At 35.2% G+C, this 21,892-nt stretch overlaps 1 protein-coding gene across 1 annotated transcript; it reads right to left on the bottom strand.

Annotated features, from left to right (window-relative positions):
- LOC120623539 (aspartate aminotransferase, cytoplasmic) lies at positions 1-21,617 on the bottom strand. Its single transcript, XM_039889593.1, has 10 exons — positions 21,341-21,617; positions 20,686-20,793; positions 17,632-17,705; positions 17,121-17,229; positions 13,882-14,099; positions 12,209-12,359; positions 11,310-11,475; positions 9,118-9,189; positions 8,295-8,510; positions 1-636 (listed from the first exon to the last, which is right to left on the bottom strand). The coding sequence occupies exons 1-10, from the start codon at positions 21,450-21,452 to the stop codon at positions 612-614; spliced, it is 1,251 nt and encodes a 416-aa protein (XP_039745527.1). The 5' UTR covers positions 21,453-21,617; the 3' UTR covers positions 1-611.
- Between the last annotated feature and the right edge of the window lie 275 nt (positions 21,618-21,892).

Below are 21,892 nucleotides of genomic sequence, written 5' to 3' on the forward strand. Positions count from 1 at the left end.
ATTCACGGTTACGACTCAATGCCCTAGTGGGTAGCATGTCGATCATAAGGCCATTAGTTAATTCCAGATATGTATTATCTGCTGAATCCGATCACTATATAGCTCTTCGTATATAATGCCAGTTTTGTGACATCTTTCCTATCGATAATCAAACAAAAACCTAGGAAAAAAATCGCAACGTATCGCCTATCGTATCAGAGCTAAGTATCGAGACCGCATATTCTCAGTTGTAATACCTGACAATACTTTTCCCAGTATAATAACTAGATGGCGCTCATGCGATTCCGTATAAATCGTAGTCAACTCATGCGCGATCGAAAATAGGCAGATCTCGCACTAAGCAGTAAGGATACGGATACGCTGATCGGATCAAACTAATTATGTATATGTAGAGCTATGCACACCACTACACAATTATGTCTACTATTTTCTCATTCTATTTATATGAGATAAGACGAAAAAGTTTTAAAGTCAACAAATCTTATATATAGAGTTCACAAAGTTACAGTAACGGTAAGAAAAACATAAAACCAATCACCAAATTGTCCCAAACAACCATTTAAAACTTGTTTCGTACCGCTCTCATGAACGTTGCCTTTACACTCCCGTTGCTATAACTTTGCCCTTGAATCATCACTGTAAACAAAAATACATCCAGTTTAATTCTATAAATCAGATATTCCTGAAAAGATCATTGTTAAACATCTATTGGCGCGCCTTGTCACTAAAATGTGTCGCCAACGGCATATTAGCTCCGTGATAAACTATTATTAAAAATATAATACAACGCAAATTGTCCAAAAATAAGTTCTGTTTAAACTTATAACAGTGTAAAGCAACAGTGGAAGTGTTTGTGAAGCTAGCTTTTAAAGAAATCCGGTAAAAACCCGTGTTGTAAATACTGACAAGTCTCTGTGTTTTCATACTACAAAGAACGTAAAGATAACATTAAATCTCCCTCAGACCTTGAAATTGTGCAATGTGCAGTGGTGTTTCGACTTACTTATAACTGATTTTTATCAATTAGTGTTGAAAATTTAGATTTATCACAAAAAATAGTAGTTCATAGTAATACTATTAAACATATTCAAAAGTGGGTAGAAAACTAATCACATTACGTGGCCTGTCGCTACGAGACCGGAACATCATCCTGGCCAACTATTTCGCCACTTTTAGTACGTGCATCAGTAGCGAGTTTGGTACTACAGCTGCCTTAAATTCGCATAACACCCGGTTCGAATCCTACCAACTACGTGCCGAGATTATTTTCGTTTTTAATTTCATTTTATAATTTCGTTACAACAATGGTTGGTACTTGTGAAGCATGCAAAGAGCACATCAGCGTAACCGTAAAGCGGATAAAATGCAATCTGTGTAGCTGTATGTATCACTCTGACTGCGTTGGATTTACGGGTGACTCGACGCAAGCGAGGACTCAGTGGAAGTGCCCGAACTGCGTTGCTGCAGCACGAAAAGGCGGGGACAACAGTAACACGCCAGTTCGAGTTGACAAATTAAACAAGATCCAGCGCTCGGTTTGTGACGATTCTGATGATGCGTTGTCCAAACGTGACGTCACAAAAGAGTTAACTGATAACTCAAAGTTACTCTGTCGTTTTGAGAACATCTTAGACTCTAAGCTGAAAACAATCAAGTTCGAAATAGTCGAGGAACTTAAAACGACCATTTTTGCGGAAATAAAAAGCGAAATCGCATCTCTGTCGTCAGAATTCTCCCAACTTCAGGCCTCTTACAGTCAGCTCCAGATAGAAAACGATCATCTCAAAAACGACTTACGCGTACTACAGGAGCGCATCGATGCATCTGATGATCAGGTATCGGACCTGCGCGCCCAGTTCGGCAGACAACAGCAACAGGCAAGAATTAACAACTTAGAAATCGTAGGGCTGCCTCAAACGAGTAGTGAATCGCCAGTGGATCTTGTTTTAAAGATTGCCAGGCATGCGGGCGTTGAACTCAAGCAGGGCGATATCGAATTTGCACACCGTGTCCAACCACAAAAGACCATAACGGGAAGACCCAAGCCCATTGTAGTAAAAATGAAAAACCGACTGTGCAAAGACAATCTACTCTCCGGATTAAAAAGAAAAAAGGGCGTTTGTACGAAAGACATAGGCATCGAAGGCACGGAGAAAAAAATTTTCGTAAACGAGCACCTAACACCGGAAAACAAGCAGTTACTAAAAGCGACTAAAACTCTTGCACAACAAAAGGCTTACAAGTATGTATGGGTACGTAACTGCAATATTTTTTTAAGAAAAAACGAGGAATCACCTGCTTTGAACATACGTCTCGAAAAGGATCTATCCAAAATAAAGTGACCGTAAGCGTTAAACTTTCCTCGAATTATCTTTTTATAAATGACTTTAGTACCTGTACTAAATATTCGCAACATACACGACTATTCCATACTCGACACAATAACTTACACACTCTAATATTTCATTCATCATATTATGCACTACACATAAATAAATTTCAGCAAACTAAACCACACATCCTACAGTTCTCTTTTGCACCTCATACTACACTCAATAAAACAAGCACACACTACTTTAGTAACTCTGTTTCCAAATTTCTTCTCCATGCTTCAAATAATTGCCTTCTAGCCTACACTTACCCTTTAAGAGCAACACGTCGTAAACCACGTAATTCTTCAAAATACAGTATATATTATAGTTTTATGTTTGTATTGACCACGTTATGTCCACAGGCGCTAGTCCCATAGAATTACTTTACCAAAATGTACGTGGTTTGCGTACCAAAACTGAGATGTTTCGACTAAATATTTTAAATCACAGATATGATCTCATCTTAATCACAGAATCATGGTTAACAGAAGGTATTTACGACCGTGAAATTTGCGATGATAGATATGACGTCCTTCGGTGTGATCGAAACTCAAAGACATCCACTAAAAAAAAGGGTGGCGGAGTCTTATTATGTGCGCGTAAAGAGTTAAATATACAGCTCCATCGGGAATGGACGTGTCCTGGCGTCGAATCTTTATGGGCGACTATACCCGCTCAGTCCCAGCAAATTCAAGGTACTCGTAATATTCACATCGGGTTAATCTATGCGCCACCAGACAACATCTTACCGACTCGACTTGAATCCATTTCCTCTCGACTTGCTGAGCTCATTGCCCAGTACCCTAACGACTACATTATCTTAGCCGGAGACTTCAATCTACCTAACGTAACGTGGTCTGACTCCGGACCCACCATCCGCAAACGCGGACCAGTTGAGTTACATAATGCCTTTATGAATATAATAGATATATGTAACCTATCTGGACTAAAACAACTTAATACTATTCCTAACAGTAAGCATAACACCTTGGATCTTTTGTTCAGTAATATTGACTTCAGTGTGAACCACTGCCCAAATCCTCTAGTCCCCGAAGACACGTTTCACCCGTGTCTCCAATTCAATCTCTCTAATCTGCTTCTTCGTAACACTCGCCAAAAACCTGTCAAAAAACCCAACTTTTTCAAAGGAGACTACAGGCAAATCAACGAGCATTTGTCCAATATCAATTGGCACGAAGCACTCTCAGCTAAATCAATGAACGATGTAGTTGAAATATTTTATTCCATTCTAAACGAAGCAATTAAGAGATTTGTCCCAGCAAAAGTAAAGTACAAATCTAATTTTCCAGTATGGTATTCTAAACCTTTAATCCACATAGTGAAAGATAAACTCCGTAAGCACAAAGAATGGAAAGTGTACAAAAATCCCCGCGATTATGATGAGTTTGCTATTCTAAGAGCGAGACAGAAACAAATACAGAATAAGTGTTACACCTCTTACATCCAAAATATGCAAACTTACATCGCAAAGGACCCTAAGCTTCTCTTTTCCTTCACTAAATCTCTTAGAAATAGTAAAAATGGATACCCCACCAAGCTTACATTAGGCAACACCGTATACACAGATGAAGAGTCTGCTTGTTACGGTTTCAGTGAATATTTTGAGAGTGTTTTCGCAAAACCGGCAAGTTCCTACGACGCTATGAGCCACTCAAATTCGAGCTATAAAGAATCCATCTGTAAAATCACCATTGACGAGAATACTGTACTCAAGCTTCTCAAAACTCTAAAAACTAATAAGGGAGCCGGTAGCGATGGTATTCCTCCAATTTTTCTAACCAAATGTGCTACGAATCTGGCGAAACCTCTCACGATCATCTTTAACCTCTCTTTAAATGTCTACTGCAGTTTCCCAGACATCTGGAAACAAGCACTAATAGTCCCCATTCATAAAAGTGGATCAAAAACTCAAATAGAGAATTACCGACCTATCTCTATTCTTAACGTAATGAGCAAACTTTTCGAATCAGTTATTTATTCATACATATCCCCAATCATTTCGAGATCTATCCCTTACGAGCAGCATGGCTTCATGAAAAATCGTTCCACTGTTACCAACTTAGCAGTCTTCACGGACTATGTATTGCGAAGCATGGATGAGAGATGCCAGGTGGATGTGATCTACACGGATTTCGAAAAAGCTTTCGACCGTGTGGATCACGTGATCCTACTCCACAAGCTAAGCGTCCTAGGAATAAGCGGGAACTTGCTCCGATGGCTGACTTCATACATCAAAAACCGTATGCAGGCTGTAGTAACGGGCAGTGCTAGGAGCAACTTTGTAACCATACCGTCAGGGGTACCCCAAGGGTCTATCCTTGGTCCCCTCTTATACAACGCCTATCTTTATGATATTGGTAGCTGTTTCAGCCATGCGCAACATTTAATGTTTGCTGACGATATGAAAATTTTCCTTAAAATACGTTTCCTTGAGGATTGTTCTCGGCTGCAAGAAGACTTAAACAACCTGAGTAAGTACTATGCCAGGAATAGAATTATTGTTAACGTTAAAAAATGTCACCACATTACTCTATCCCGTAAAACTAGCTCAATAACTTACGACTATCAAATCAATGGTTCAAACATTGCTAAAGTCCAAACCGTCCGAGACCTGGGTATTAAAATTGACACTAAACTATCGATGAATGACCACGTCGAAGTTGTGGCGGACAAAGCCTACAAACAACTAGGATTTATTAAACGAGTAACACGTAATTTCAGTAATATAGAATGTATAAAAACCTTGTATTTTGCGTATGTTCGTAGTATTCTCGAATATGCATGCAACATTTGGTCACCCTATTATATTATACATACTCATAGGCTTGAATCAATACAAAAACAATTTCTTAAGTACCTGGCCTTCAAAGAATTCAAAAAATTTAACAGTTACAAAGAAGCCTGTACTCATTACAAAATTGACTCCCTGGAACTAAGAAGAAACCAAAGTGACATGCTACTGCTACAAGCTATTTTGACTGGACGAATTGACTGTCCTAGACTGCTGTCTGCATTTTCACTCAATGCTTCCTCCTTTAGGCCTCGAAAACCGCAGCTATTACGTGTACCAAAATCAAATACAATCTACGCTCGAAATTCCGTGCTTTTACGCCTGGCACGTACCTATAATAAAACTTACTCAGATATCGATCTTTTTCACTTATCCAAAATACAATTAAAAACAGAAATATCTAGCCTACATCGGAAACTTAATAACGTGTAAGTTATAATATTTATATTAATATCTATAATAGTACATAAATACATATTATCAATGCATACTCTCTCTCACACACACGCGCACACACACACACACACACACACACACACACACATACATACACACACACACACACACACACACACACACACTACAAACACACACACACACACTTTTGTAATTATCTTACTACTCTTTTGTATTATTAATATCTTGTTAAATTGTAAAGCTTGTTTAAATTGTTTAGTTTCTTCAAATTTCCAAACCTGTTGTAATTAGTAGTTTAAGTATAGCATTTAAGTAAATTGTCAAGCTAAGGATTGTAATCCTATTTGGCCTTATTTTAGCATTAAGTCTAAATGTAAAATTATATTGTATGCAACGCTGTTGATTACAAATAAATGAATAAAATAAAATAAAAAAAATAGAATCTTATGCCGTCACGGCAAACGGCATAATGCTGCATTATACCGCTCCCGATTCCCTTGAATATTTGCGCGCGTATTCTTCAGAGTTATATCTTTTTCTATTTTGCGTGATTCACTTACTATTATTTTAATAATAAGGTTTTCATTAATAATATAGTTTCTATTCTTTCTAATATATTAACTCTATATATTTTCTTTATTGTTTTTTATTTATAATTAGTTAGCTTAGCTCAGTCAAAGTTAACTTTTAATCGAGACAGATTTCAGATACATAACTGTCTCGTTTTAACATTACTTTAACACTTTTTGACGATCGCCCTGGCTCAGCGGTGAGCGCTATGGTTTTATTTGTGAATTCCCGGGCTCGATTCACCCTGCAGATAATTTAGCTTTCCGCTACTATGTCGTATATAAACCGATTACAAGTTAGCCCGTTACCACCTTAGAATGCATCATCATTTGCTTCCAGGTGATATTGCTATCAAGGGCAATACGTGTAGTGCAATAAAAAAAATGGTAATGACTTCGCAATAAATTCTATACTGGAAAACAACTTAGTCCTATATTAAGACATTAGTCATACAAAATTACAGGGATTCAGTATCTGCGCGAAATGATTCGAATCCTCGCTCCTGAGCGTTTAAGAGCTAAAATAAAACAATAGTTTTGGTAACTGAGATTTATTTCTGCAACGTTTTTTATCATTTTCTTCTAAAACAATTCAAAAAAATAAATACTAACTAGATAAAGGCATTTTTTTCATATAATATTTTCTAGAATGTGCGAAGCTGTGTGTGATTTATGAAACTATCAATTCTCACGCAACTATACACCAATAGAAAGTGAGTAAAATATATTTAGACAATAGTCTAGAAACATTCGTTGTTATGAAAGTACATCTTGGTATAATATTTTATCAAAGTAGATATAAGAATTTCACAGAAATAATTAACAGTGGTCAAGCATGAGCCTCTTTCTAATTAAAAACCAGCAATATCATTAGACAATATAATAAAACTTCACCCGAATGTTTCCTTTTCCTATTACGCGATATGATATTATAGACTTTCTATTGGTTTAACAGGTTTTTTGTCTGTGGCCTCTAAAAGCTTTACTAAAGGCCTTGAATGTGTTAGTAAAAGCATACAGCAAAGTCCAAAATTACTTCATAAAATATCTTGCGACCAATAAGGCCTCTTGTTCCATTTCATTTGAACACACAATTCGTTGAGATTGGCAGTGTTACCAATTCAAATAATTAAAAAGTTAAACTTCTTTGACAGCAATTTTTAGAAGTAGCTTAGACGTTTTCTTTGTTATTAACACTATTATTGTATATTCTATAAAAATTATAACCTATCTATACAAACTGTAAAATTGTAATCTCCTTACAATATTTAGGAATCCTCTATAATTGTTAGTATAATGTGATAAAAATTTTAGATAAATCTATATAAAATTATTCTGGTACAGTAGTCTATCCTATACATATTCGAAATAAAAGCATAAATAGTATGTTAACTTTTTTATAATAATATAAGATACGGCAAATAACTTAATGGTATTTATAATATTAACTTGCCATCGTTTATACGGGATCGTATATATAAAGTCTATAAAAGTCGCGTAAAAAGTTAAAATTCTCTATTTTTCAGATATTCTATAACTGTAAATTATCTGCCTTTATAGATTTAAGCTGTGTAAGCGAAAATATGTTAGAGAAAATAGTTTTATTTTCAAATTCTGTGAGTATTAAATGCTTTTATCACACAAAAAATATGAATTCAAGAATTATATCGTTTTTTTTTAGCTGCCATAGAAATAAAATATAAATGCAAGAGTTAATAGTCGAAAAAGACACAATCAACGCTTTCTACTAAAAGAATCTGCAATTAAATTGCGTATAGTATTGATTGTAAAAAATGCTATTTTTCATTATCAAACTGGGAGCTTTCGCTTCGCAAATATTTTCATTTGAAGATTTAATAAAGCAATTTTATTTTATATTCATGCATTTAACTTGTCAAATGCTAAATAAGATTTCACAGGCTAATAATCAATGTAATTTATCCATCTCTTGTGTACAATAGTACAAAGCGATCCCACTTCTGATGTATGAACATTTCCATCTAACAATAGGCACAGCCTTATACATTACTTACTTATTTATTACTTTGTGAATGGTTTGCATCGCTTACACAACCCGAATCTTCAAAATAACAATTAATTGAAATGAAAAAAAAAACAAATTACTCTTTAGCCGGGAACTTGACGATGGCATCGTTGATTGCCCTGGCGACGTACTCCACGTTCCCGGGGTTAAGGCCGCAGATGTTGATCCTCCCGGAGCGCAGCAGGTAAATGTGGTGCTCCTGTATCAGGTGCTCACACTGCCGGGGGGTGAGGCCCGTGTAGGAGAATAAACCGATTTGCTTGACGATGTGGTCCCAGTTGCCCGGCGTGCCTAATCTGTAATAATAATGAATATCATTATTGGCCTGCGCTTGATTACTGTCATGCCTGATGGAAAGACATGATGCGGTTTAAGTTGGGGCGCGCTTGCTTAGAAAATGTCTATTCATTATTGCCTTGAAGGCACTGAAGTTTTATGTGGCAGGGCTTGGAACTGGCTTCCAACCGGTGTTTAAAAAAAAACACACAAACAAACATCGTTTAAAAAATTATTACTTATCTTTGTAATTGAGTATTGTGTAAGTTTATATTAGCATAAATATATATCATAAATATCTATTATAGTATATATAAATTTATATCGGTATTTTTGTAGTTAATATGTGAATGTAGTATGTATGTTCAAGTAAGTTTAAGCCATGCATATGTACAATTTTTTTCCGGGATATATATAATCCTACGTTTATTTCCAGGATGCAATATGTTCCCACTTCCCAGGCACAAATGTTAAGCCTCATGCGCCAGTAATTACACCGGCAACTACGCCCTTCAGATCGGAGCACACCAATGCTGCTTGGCGATAGTACTTCTCCGGACGAGCTCTGTCACAAAAAGCACCACTACTACTTGAATCAAACAGCAATATAAGCAACAGTGGGCTTACTTTATTAGTTGAGCTCTCAAGGCTTCCCTCATTTCGATCACTCGTGACGACATTAATTTGATGTGACCCCTCCTGTGAACAAATCATAACAATAAGAACACTGAAAAACGTCCACGCTATTTGTACCATCGCAATTTATACTCCGTGTACGGAAATTAATCTTACACGCATTGCCGTCAAACGCAAGCCTATACAACGTGTAATACTTTACAGTCTTTGGAGGTACATGATCAGTGGCGTGAATAGAGGGTATGCACAGGGTATGCAGATGATATAAAATTAAGAAAATCTCCATTACGAGTTATAAATACTTTACGGTAGGCTTTTTATAACTCTAACAATGCCTATCCTTAAGTTTTTTATAACTCGTACTGGAGTTTTTTCATTTTATATCATCTGCATACCCTGTTCATACCCTCTATGAACGCCTCTATGATTCGAAGAGACAGTATCTCTTAGAATTATCTGTGAAACCGAAAACCTAATAGTTTTTGAGTAAACCATAGTTTTTACTGAAAGAAATCAGATACAGCCCGAACTTTAAATGCAAAATTAAAATCATGCTAGCGTAGGTACTATGCGCGTGTTGGTCTTTTATCTTATAAAGTCAAAGTCAAAAATATCTTTATTCAAGTAGGCCCACAGGTGGCACTTTTGATGCGTACATAAGAACCACACGGTAGTGAGATGATGGCGATAACCACATTCGTAAACTTAAAACTAAAGCTACGAGGGTTCCAAACGCGTCCTGGTCTAAGAAGAAGCCCACAACAAACTTAGCCGGGTGTTTTTTTTTTTTTGTTATCACCATCTCACAATGTCATTTTAAATTATTAGATTATTAGAATAGATATATACGGTTGTCATAAGTGAACACTCAGAATTTTTTAAATTCGTTTGTATGGAAAAATAAATATGCTTGTTTTGATTCAATGGTTTCCTTGTGAAATACTTATGCATCCTTTAACATTATTTCGTAATTCGGTAAAACGTTGTATACAGGGTTGAATAAATAATACTAGAAAGCTCTCGGCCTGTAGTTATTTATATTAAAACTAACAACTTTTGTTCTACGACTTTTGACGTGACAACGTCTTATAAATTGGTTTGCCGGGTGACACTTCAAGAAACTGCGTTACGCTCCGCTCACGTTATGCGCTCACAATGAGAGCGAGTGAGAGGCACGCGCCCCTTCCACTCGGGCATGGTTAGCCCGCCTAAGAGCGAGAGAGACAGACATAAAAAGTGAAAGGCACGCGTCCCTTTGTAGTAAACGCTGTTTCATTGTACGCAAATGTATTGCAAGTTATTGTATGTATATTTGTATATAAATACGTATGTATGTGTAAAGGTAAAAATAAAATTTTGTTAATATGAAATTCAGTGCGAGATTCTTTGTATAAATTAATGTTTTAAATATAATTCTTTGTATAAATGTTTTAAATTGTTACTATTATTTCATCCTTCTTCCTACTATACGAATGAATATTCACATTAAAATTATTTTACCACTCAAAGTCGTTGTCACGTAAAACTTTCGCCCGTATACCGACTTTACAGGCAACCAATTTTTTTTTTTTTACTCAAAATATGTTAAATATTTAATATTCAATATTTCACATAGTTACTCTATTTGTTGCTACTCTGTAATGTATATCGGCAACAGCGCTGTTATACCTTTCGTCTGCATAGGAAAGGGCTGATGCGAAGTAACACATCAGCACATTCCATCTAAGCTAAGACTGCGACGGGAATCCTCGGGTGTTGTTATTCGGTTGCCACGAAGTGAAGTGTGTGTGTAACAAGTGAATAAACATTCTACCTAGTGAATATTTATCTTTTATTTTCAGTGTTATTAATTATCCTTTTTTAAAAAGATAAAGTTAATTCCCGTTATAACAGCGCGAACCGCGACCCTATTGTGCGTGCTCGCAGTGGTTTAGCAACAGGGACATGTATTTGGTATACATACAGAAATAACAAGATTTTTTTTGTATGAATTAAATTAAGACTACATTTTGAAAAGTTTTAGAAGAATAATTGTTAATTTTAATGATAGGAACTATAGGGCCTCAGTTTTTTTATTTAAATCTGTATATTAAAACAAAAAAACTTGCAGGCGAACTAACTAAGGCTCAATTCACCCGTCAATTTCAATGTTGTTAAAAATAAAGTGCTGTGAAAAAACGTACCATTCGTCAAAAAGCTTTTCATCGCCAAGCACGTTTGCGACTACGCGTGCTCCGTGCGCCGGCGGGTTAGAGTACATGCCGCGCACGATCCATGTCAGTTGCGACTTCAGCGGAGCGACGTGCGCTTTATCGGAGAGCACGATCGTCAGGTTGCCCACACGCTCGTCTGGAAATAAAACAGTGGTTAAATAAATAAATATACTACGACAATACACACACCGCCATCTAGCCCCAAAGTAAGCGTAGCTTGTGTTATGGGTACTAAGATGACTGATGAATAATTTTATGAATAATATACATAAATACTTATTATATACAGATAAACACCTAGACACTGAAAAACATTAATGTTCATTACAGAAACATTTTCCAGTTGTGGGAATCGACACCACAGCCTTGGACTCAGAAAGCAGGGTCGCTGCCTACTGCGCCAACGGCCGGCAGTGGTTGGATTTGCTTTGTGCATTGTAATAGAATGTACATGGAAAACTAAAGTTTGTGAATGTTAAAGTTGGAGAATAAATTATAACCTTTTTTTCCATCATCATCAAACCATTACCGACCCACTACAAGTCACGGGTCTCCTACCACAATGAGAAGGGCTAAGGCCGTTGTCCACCACGCTGGCCCAGTGCGGATTGGTGGACTCCACACACCTTTGAGAACATGTTTCATTACACAAACATATTCGAGGTGTGGGAATCGAACCCACGGCCAGAACTTATTGCTTACGACTTAGAAAGCACACGTGTAACATGATATAGTTAAATTTATTTAAATATTCTATTATTTTTTATAAGTATGGAAAGTTTGCATCTATCAGCAATCAAAAAATTAAAAAAAAATTATAAATGTAACATTATGTATTGTGCTGAATAAATAAAAATTTTAATACTCACTGTACAATCCGAAATTCTTGGCGTAGGACTGTGCGCAGACGAGTTCAAAGCCGCGTTTGACGAAGTGTCGTACCGCCCAGGCGTCCCTGTCCAGGTCTCCCGTAGCGAATCCTTGGTACGCGCTGTCGAAGAACGGGAACAGTTTGCGCTCCTGAAACCAAGCAATTTTGATTTTTTAAAGTTATACTTGTTTAGCGACGTTAGGAAGAACTCATGGGAGTGAAGTTATACGATGTAACGATATGTGCGCGCACATGGTTACACGATAGTCAAAGTCAAAGTCAAAAATATCTTTATTTAAGTAGGCCCATAGGTGGCACTTTTGATGCGTACATAAGAATTACACGGTAGTGAGATGATGGCGATAACCACATTCGTAAACTTAAAACTAAAGCTACGAGGGTTCCAAACGCGTCCCGGTCTAAGAAGCCCACAACAAACTTAGCCGGGTGTTTTTTTTTTTTTTTTTTTTGTTATCACCATCTCACAATGTCATTTTAAATTATTAGAAGAGCAACCTGGTTAGAGCAATAATTTACACCCAAGCTTTTTTATCGTTTACGTAGTCCTTTATACTATAACAGGACTTTTCTATAAGCTTACGTTTAATACAAACTTTGAACTTTTTAAGAGACATCTCCAAGATGTCAATTGGTAGTTTATTGTAGAATTGTAGAAATTTTTTTTTTTCTACAATTTTCGATTTTAAAAGGCTGTAGGTAATTGCGCGCGCACATCGTCACACCCGCTATGAGGGGAGGAAAAAACTCTCGGGATAGATTTAAGAGTTTTTCAACGCACAAAGGTCGCTTAAGGGAGCCGATATTGTAACTCTAACATTTAACTTTTTTAACTTTCATTAAAGAACAGAAACTTCCATTATTCTATTATTATTATTATTGTTTATTTGTACACCACTATTAAGTTACAATAAAAAAAAAAACAATAGAAATACAAAGACAGAAGTAGAATACAAAAGGCGGCCTAATAAATTATTCTAATGTTATATCACGTAACATGTCGCATCTCAAACAAATAAAGAATTTTCAACAAACTAGAAACTATCTGTAACCATCTAATTACATCCGCTATTCAAAAAAAATTCAAAACTTGGCAACAAAATAAAAATTATTTTGAGTACTATTCACGTGTGTTTTTCTAATACGAAGAAGAAAAACTGAAATGTATATCGTGTAGCATTAAATTTTTTGCCCAGTTATTGTCGGAGATGTCCATTCCACGGTCTCGTTTCTTGTAACTCGTTTGACGTAGTAGGTCTATCTAAGGTAAGACTACAGAGCACGGCTTCGCTCCCACAATAAGGGTTAAGGCTGTAGTCCACCACGCTGGCCCAATACGGATTGGTGGACTTCACAAGCCTTTGAGAACGTTATGAGAAACTCTCAGGCGAGCAAGTTTCCTCACAATGTTTTCCTTCACCGTTGAAGCAAGTGATATTTTAATTACTTAAAACGCACATACTTAACTTAAAAAAGTTAGAGGTACGTGCAGGGATAAGAACTCGGCAATCGAATGTTTATGATGATAATGATTATTCTTACTCTCAAACCAATGACTTTTCCGAAATTTCTCGATATTAAACTGCACCTTTGCACTTCCTACCCATCTTATTAGAATGCAACAATAATCTTTTACAATTAAAACGTCCCTACCTCCATAACATCCGCAATCTTCTGCCATTGCTCCTGCGTAGGGTCGATGCCCGTGGGATTATGAGCGCAGGCGTGGAGTATAACCACGGAGTTCTCAGGAGCTTTCGACAGATCCTCGATGAGGCCATCGAAGTCGATAGCCCGAGCTTTCTCGTCCCAATAGCGGTAAGTGCGAGGTTGAGTGAAACCGGAGTTCACGAACACTAGATGATGGTTTTCTGTAGAACAAATAATAAAAGCCTTATAAATAAATCTAATATGCATGGGTCAAAATGTTTTGTTATTTCACTACAAGTTAGCCTAATAGCAAAGGTAAGTGATGATGCAGTCTAAGATGGTAGCGGGCTAACCTGTTACGGAGTATGGTAGTCATACCCCTAATCGGTTTTCACGCGACATCGCACCGGAACACTAAATCGCTTAGCGGCACGTCTTTGTCGGTAGGGAGGTAACTAGCCACGGCCAAATTCTAACCGTATTCGAACGAAGTTCGTATGTTGCTCGTATGTTATGTATCTCTCTGATTGGAATATATTATTTTTTGCATCGCGTTACCCTTAGGGTCTTGTAAACGGGTAAAACCATAGGACACAGTCAGTGTAACTGTAGTCAAGATTAAAACCTATTTTATAATATAAAGATAACATAGATTATCGATTACTCTTATCGATATAGATAAAATGATTGTTATAAGTACATGATTAAATAATAACTTATCTCCATGTAGTCGATGCGCACGGTTTTTAACCGACTTTCTTCAATATGCATGAGGTTATCAATTTAGTTTTTTTTTAACGAAATGTATACCGAGGTTACTATGCAATTGATGAATTTCTTAATGACAAAGTTGCTTGGAAGCACCCGGCTCCGCTTTCCTTTCTCACAAGATAGAAAAATGAATGTTAAAATGTAAACAGTTGATGTTGAAAGAGAGCAACTGATAAGTTTCTCGCCGGCTTCTTCTCGGTAGAATCTGTCTTCTATATTATGCCTAGGCTGATTTTTTTTTAATTTAAATTACATATAGATTTCGTAAAGAGTTTTGAAGGCAGACTCGAAGTTGATAGCAAATCAACCGCAATTGCTTCTGTCGCATAATTATGCGTTGAACATATATTCAGTACATCAGGGTACACTCCCACTTTCTATAAAAAAATTGAGATGGAAGCTAGTTGTAGCACATAGTATTCAAGCTTGTTTTATATAAAATGTATTTACTATTTAATTGGTATAACATTAATTCCAAAAGTCAGTTTTTTTTATCTTATTTTTGATCAATATGATTATAGATTAACTATGTAACTTAACACCGGTACTGCTTTATATCTTATCGCATTCACGGTATATTGTCTTCGTAATTGCTGTTTAGGAACGTTTTGAAATAGTGTAAGATTTTAGTTAGTTAATATTATTTTATATTGTATTTACTGTTTCAAAAAATTTTTAATTATTGTAAAATAATTGTAATAGTTTTTTGTATTCTCTCACAAAACAGAAAAATTATAAAGAATGTTAAACTATAAAATAATGTTGGAAAAGAGCAATCTGCTGAGTTACTTGCTCTTCTCAGAGGAATCTGCCTTCCGAACCGGTGGTAGAGCTACTACAAACAGACTAACTTAGCGTTTTTAAAGTGCTTATAAACTAGGCCTACTTGAAATAAATAAATTTTGAATTTGAATTTGAGTAGAATTTTGGAAAGGACTAGAATCCGTGGCCTCAAATAAATTAAAAAAAAAACGTTTTGGGGCGGCTTTAGATTACTACTAATTTTATTCGCTTACGAATATTATCCAATTCCTAGAAGTGGTTCTTTTCTAGAGCTATTTATTTTGATATTCTTAAAGATTAGGGCGCTCAGATGAGGCTCACTGTTAAATCTAAACAAGACTATTTATAATTGTGGTACAGAATCCTTACAGAGGGTTCTATTCTTCGCGTTTATTGCGTTGTTTTTTAATAAATCCCGTGGGAACCGTTTGTTTTCTGGGTTAACAAAATAAGCCTATGTTACTCTCCCCTCTTTCAACAACTCCGTACCCAAAAATCTAGTTGATTTAGTTGGTTTAGTCAGGGCGTAAAGCATGAACAAATAAACAAACAGATTTCTCATATTAGTAAGGATTTGTACCCACTCGACAGGGTACAGGGCAGTGGCGTGCACTTCATACAAGCACAAAAGCACTGCATACCCTAAAAATTTTGTATTACTCATAAAGGGGAAAGATTTTTCCATTTTATGCCATTTTCCTTCTTTATGCATACCCAGGTCAAAAACCCTGTGCACGCCACTGGTACAGGGCCATCGTTAATCTAACTAAACATGCTAATCCGTTTGCACTCTTAAAGACTATGAATTAGCAAACACTTGCGAAAAAGTAGATGGAGGGTATTTATTTGATTTTTACGTTTTTTTTTTTTTTAATTCCACTGCATGTTAGCCTTTAACTGTAATCTAAACTGGTGGTAAGTGATTATGCAGTCTAAGATCGTAGCGGGCTAACCTGTTAGGGGGTATGGTAGTCATAATCGGTTACTACGCGACATCGCCCCGGAACACTAAATCGCTTAGCGGCACGTCATTGTCGGTAGGGTGGTAACTAGCCATGGCCAAAGCCTCCCACCAGACCAGACCAGAGTGAAAGGAGAAATTATAAATTCCCAAATTGGCCCTGCCGGGAATCGAACCCGGGTGTATTCACTGCGCTCTCCGTTGCGCCATGAGGTCGTAAACGTTTTGCGAGAAAACAAAAGAACCTGCACAAAATCCCAAAAATCAGACGTTATCTTCCTTTAAATATTTGTGTCGATTTTACATATTTTTTTTTTTCCAAAATTTGATTTTCGTGAATAAACATTGACTATTTAAAGTAACGTAACAGTTGAACTCGTATCTTCATCCATTTTTTGGACTGAAAACCATGTCGTCCTTGTCAACAGGGAATTTAACGAAAATAATAACCTTAATAATAAGTAACGTCGATTTAGTTTTGTTGATAACTACTATAAATAAACGTTACAATTTTATTTGACGTCCACTACTGGAGAATGTTTGTGCGATGAGCATGAACGTTTTCCAGTGTCTGGGTGTTTATCTGTATATTGTAAGTATTTATGTATATTATCCATAAAATATTCATCAGTCATCTTAGTACCCATAACACAAGCTACGCTTACTTTGGGGCTAGATTGTTATGTGTGTATTGTCGTAGTAAATTTATTTACTACTTAATACTGACCCCACGTAGGACTGGAATAGTAGAAGTTGGTGTACTTTAGATGCTTGTTGAGGAGTTCAGCTCCGACCCGCAAACTGCCTGTGCCTGACAGCGTTTGTACACCGAAAGCCTGTGAACAACCATTATTTTAATATCATAAATGCAAAACTGTGTCTGTCTGTTTGTTGGTTTGTAACCTATGTTCGGCTCAGCTATTAAACCGATCTTGATGAAATGTTGCACACATGTAGCTAGACATTTTGAAGATGGGCATACAATTTATCCAGGAGAAGCTGCTGGTTAAAGTTACCCTTGAGATTTCAAAAAGTCATATTTTGAACACTATAAAAATACTTATATATGCCATAAACTTAATTCGAAAAAGTTAGAAGTGCGTGTCTAATATCGAAGTCGGTTCACTCGAAAGAAAGTCCTATGTCTTAACCACTATTAGTTTAGATATGTGATATGAAATAGAAGACGTCGTAATCCAATCTACTAATTATAAATATTTTTTTAATGTTAAACTTACTCGGCCTTCAGTTATGACGGGGTTATCTTCTCCGAGAAGCATAGAAACGGATGAGTTGCTGAAATTCTCCAAACCTGTCAACAAGGCAATTTATCTTCAATCAATAGTCTATGACAAAGTCCATTGCTGAATTAAAGGCGACATTCGAGGTGAGGGTTCGCCTATAATCACCACGATAGGAAGGTAGGTGAGGGTTCGCCTATAATCACCACGATAGAAAGGTACAGTAGTAGCAAAGGGATAAAAGGGATTTTTATGAAAAACAAAATCAATATATCATTTATATTATATGAATTAAGCTTAATTTGCTATACACCGCGAAAAGCAGGAGAATCATCATTCAATCCTTATACTCTACACCAAACAGATCTTCGGCAATGTACCCTCAACGCACGTTGTGCTCCGAAATCGGAGCATCCTCAGGAGACGGACGCATCCTTTACAATGAATAATTGTTAAGTCACTGTGAAACGTGTGTAGAGGGTACATTACCGAAGATCTATCATGGATTTCCGCAAAGTAACCAATATTTCAGAATTTTCTTTGGTTTCATATGGTTTTGTAGCGGAACGCTAGACGGCGCGTATAGGACGGTTTTTTAATAAGATTTGGTTTATAAGGGCGTAACAGATATATTGTTAAACATTTCAGATCTTAATTTAATTTCTTTGGTTTCTTTAGATTACATTTATTTAATAATGAATTTGGTATCATTTAATAATAAATCTGTCATATTTTGATACTTTTTGTAAACAAAATAAAAATAAACTAAGCTAATAGCCTCGTACGAAGACCGCAGGAGGACGGGTGTTGACAACTGTATTTTGATCTGAACTCGAAAAATATTAAAAATAAGAACTTTTATACTGTAAATGATTTTTTACAACAAAATGGCATTTGTTGCATTATTTGCATGATGCTTAATTTTTGGTAATAGCAATACACTTTAAACTAAAACCTTTTTAAATATGTAACAGCTTTAAAAGATGTATTTTGTAAATAAAGATATATATTCTATTCTATTCGCAAGAAACTAAATATGTTATAAAGATGCTTACTTTTGATTGCAAAGATAAGGGGAACTGTTGTAAGAATTTATTTAATATGTTACATATAGTAGTTATCGTAATGACGATAAAATTGTTGCCGTGCATGTTTACCGTCTTGTCAGTTTGTAAACAAATTGTCAGTGGGTAAATGTTAATGATAAATGTATGATGATTTAAAAATACCCCAATATTGTCTCACAGTGTACATTGCCAACACAATGTAAAAACTTAGACACGTTATAATACTTTGAATGCGAGTTTGTTAGTTTTTCCTTCATACATGCAGCAAATATTAACATTATTTATCGCAAACGGCTACTTTTTATAATGTTTTTTTTTATTTCTTTGTTCAAATTATATTTTAACATCAGCCATCCACTTAGAAACTTTGCCAACTTGTGAAGAACGCAATGTTCGAATAGGATTGTATATACATTTATTACATTGTGAATATGCAAATATTATAAAGAGAAAATATTTGTATACCTATAAGATAAATTTTCTTTAAATTTGGAAAAATTATTTTAGTATTTGTAAAGTGAGCCAAAAGGAAGGAGGTGCGGTTCTGCTTATAAAATATTTTAAAAGATAAAAGGCGTTTTCAATTATCTTTGTAATAGGCATAGAATACTAAAAAAACTTTTTTTTTCTACAGATTAGTAAATCAGATTTTTTTTTTATCTAAACAACTAACCAAGCCTTGGTCTTTACAGCACACATCTTAATATATATAAATCTCCTGTCACGATGTTTGTCCGCGATATACTCCTAAACTACTTAACCGATTTTGAATTAAATTTGCACACCGTGAGCAGTCTGGTCCAACTTAAGAGATAAGATAGCTTAAATCTTTAATTATAGTCGTAATTTTATTTTATTGCAAATTATTTGTCTATAATTAATTGACAGTCACATGCTATACATATATATATATATATATATATTTATACTACTATACTCATTTAAGGCTTAGCGATACTGAATACTTTAAAAACTAAAAACAAAATCAAACGCAGACGAAGTCGCGGGCAACAGCTAGTTACATATATGTATATTAGGACATTAAGTTTATGAGATAATAAAAATTGTAATACGTACAATGCGACACCTACAAGTAAGATAAATGGTGCGTAAATTATTTGAATTATAATTTTGTAACGAGCGTGGTTAGCACGTGTAGATCCGCGAGGAACAGCTAGATTTTCATAAAATAATTAACATTGACATAATAATTTTGTTTAATTTAACAACAAACTTATATTTTTAGATGATGACTGATATAACTAGAATGACGCTGGAACTCAATTATCATTGTTGGCTGGGTAAACAATAGTAATAATTTATATTACATGAGAACAGGAATAAAAATTAGAGTTAAGAGGTCAATGTAGATTAAATTAATTTTGGTGTGTATGTATTGTACATGTTCATTCTAACCTTATTGCTATGTATAGATGCAAAATCTGCTTAGAGATCATATGATTATTATATATTCATAATTTCAGGAGTAGTACAGGATAAAACCTGTAAAGTATTGGGAGTCCAATTATTCCAAGACCAATTTTTCAATAAAATCTGTTCAACTATTGTAGCCTTTAGAGATGATAAAAGGATTGTGCCTTTTATTTTCTCTACATTCTACAATAGTTTTACATTAAATGTAAATTAATATTTTTTTATTTATTTATACTCTATATTTGCACACCACAACAATAGACAGTTCTTCATAGTTCTATTTTTGTTTTGTATTTATAAACCATACCAAAACCCTCTTTTTAAAATGTTTTGCTCCCATGAATAACTGGATTATCCTCATACCATTCAATCACTTGAGGGACAACAAACTGTTGAAAAGACTTGCAACTCAAATTTAGCACAATCTATTGCAAAACTTTATTGCATAGTAACATAATAAGGCAATAAAGTTAGTTTCATGGATTCAAATAAGGTTCAATGTTCATTGTAAACAGATATTATCCTATGTGTTTTGATCCTTAACGCTTACCTAATACAGGAAGGTACTCGTGAAGAAGGGTGTCATCATCAGCCATTTTCTTCTCCATTTTGCGGACAATAGGCAGTACCCAGGGCTTGCCATTTTCATCTCTGTAGGCTGTAAAAACATGTTTATTGTATGTACCACACCTGTACACAAGGTCTCCCCGTAGGAGCTTTTAACAAGCCAAAGCCAATATATAAGTTTGAATAGACATTTAGAGTTATGAATTTTATGTTATACAAAATTGTATCTGTTAGTTGCCTTCTGACACAGCTTTCTTGTACTACTAGGAAAAATAAATCATTTACTATTTAAGAAACAAAATTTAAAAAATATTTCCTTTATTTATTTTGAATTATCTGTATACTAATAAAAACATAAAAGGTATATGTAATAATTTGATATTGAATTTATATACTTTAGGGAATAATAGACCAGTTTTATTAATCCACTTTCATAAAAATTATTAAGTCTTATTTATATTCTATTTTTTATTTACTTTGTGGCTCAAATTACATCAGCTAGGAATGACTAAATGGATACGCCGGTAATTGTTACTACTTCATTACAGTAACATCTTACATAATGTTTTAATTTTACCAACAAACTATTAAATAATGTTATATAAAAAACGTAAAGCCTATATTGAAAGTTCTCTCACCTCCTACACCAAGATTGACTTTATTTTTGAATGTATCTTCAGTAAAAAGTTTGTTAAGTTGAAAAACTTCGATTGGCGGCCCTTGTTCAACAACTTGAAATCTAGAACCCATATTGTTATAATAAACACGACCCAACACACCGAAACACGCTCACGAAATAGCGTTTTTCTACTTTATCTAGGGTATTATCTATTATTATTAATTGCAATAGCAATCAAGAAAACATAGGTTTGCAAATTTCAATTTGCGAATACTGAAACGGTGACCTCTATCAATGTCATAAAATATGTCACCACTCACCGTTGTCACCAAAGAGAATTAAGTCACAATATACACTTTCCATAGCAAGCTTTAATCTGAGAAAATTTTGTTTATATCTTCTTTGGTCCAAGCCAGTTAATAATTAATGATTAAACGAACTTACCTGTACGTGAAGTTCTATCATAATTATATGAAGTGCTACGTCCGAAGAATTAGTAACGTACAAATATTATTTAACACATGTAGTACCGCATAGGTGTCACCACTTCAGCACTGTAGTTTAGAGTTTT

The sequence above is a fragment of the Pararge aegeria genome, chromosome 4 (assembly GCF_905163445.1).
Source record: "Pararge aegeria chromosome 4, ilParAegt1.1, whole genome shotgun sequence".
In the NCBI taxonomy this organism is placed as follows: domain Eukaryota; kingdom Metazoa; phylum Arthropoda; class Insecta; order Lepidoptera; family Nymphalidae; genus Pararge; species Pararge aegeria.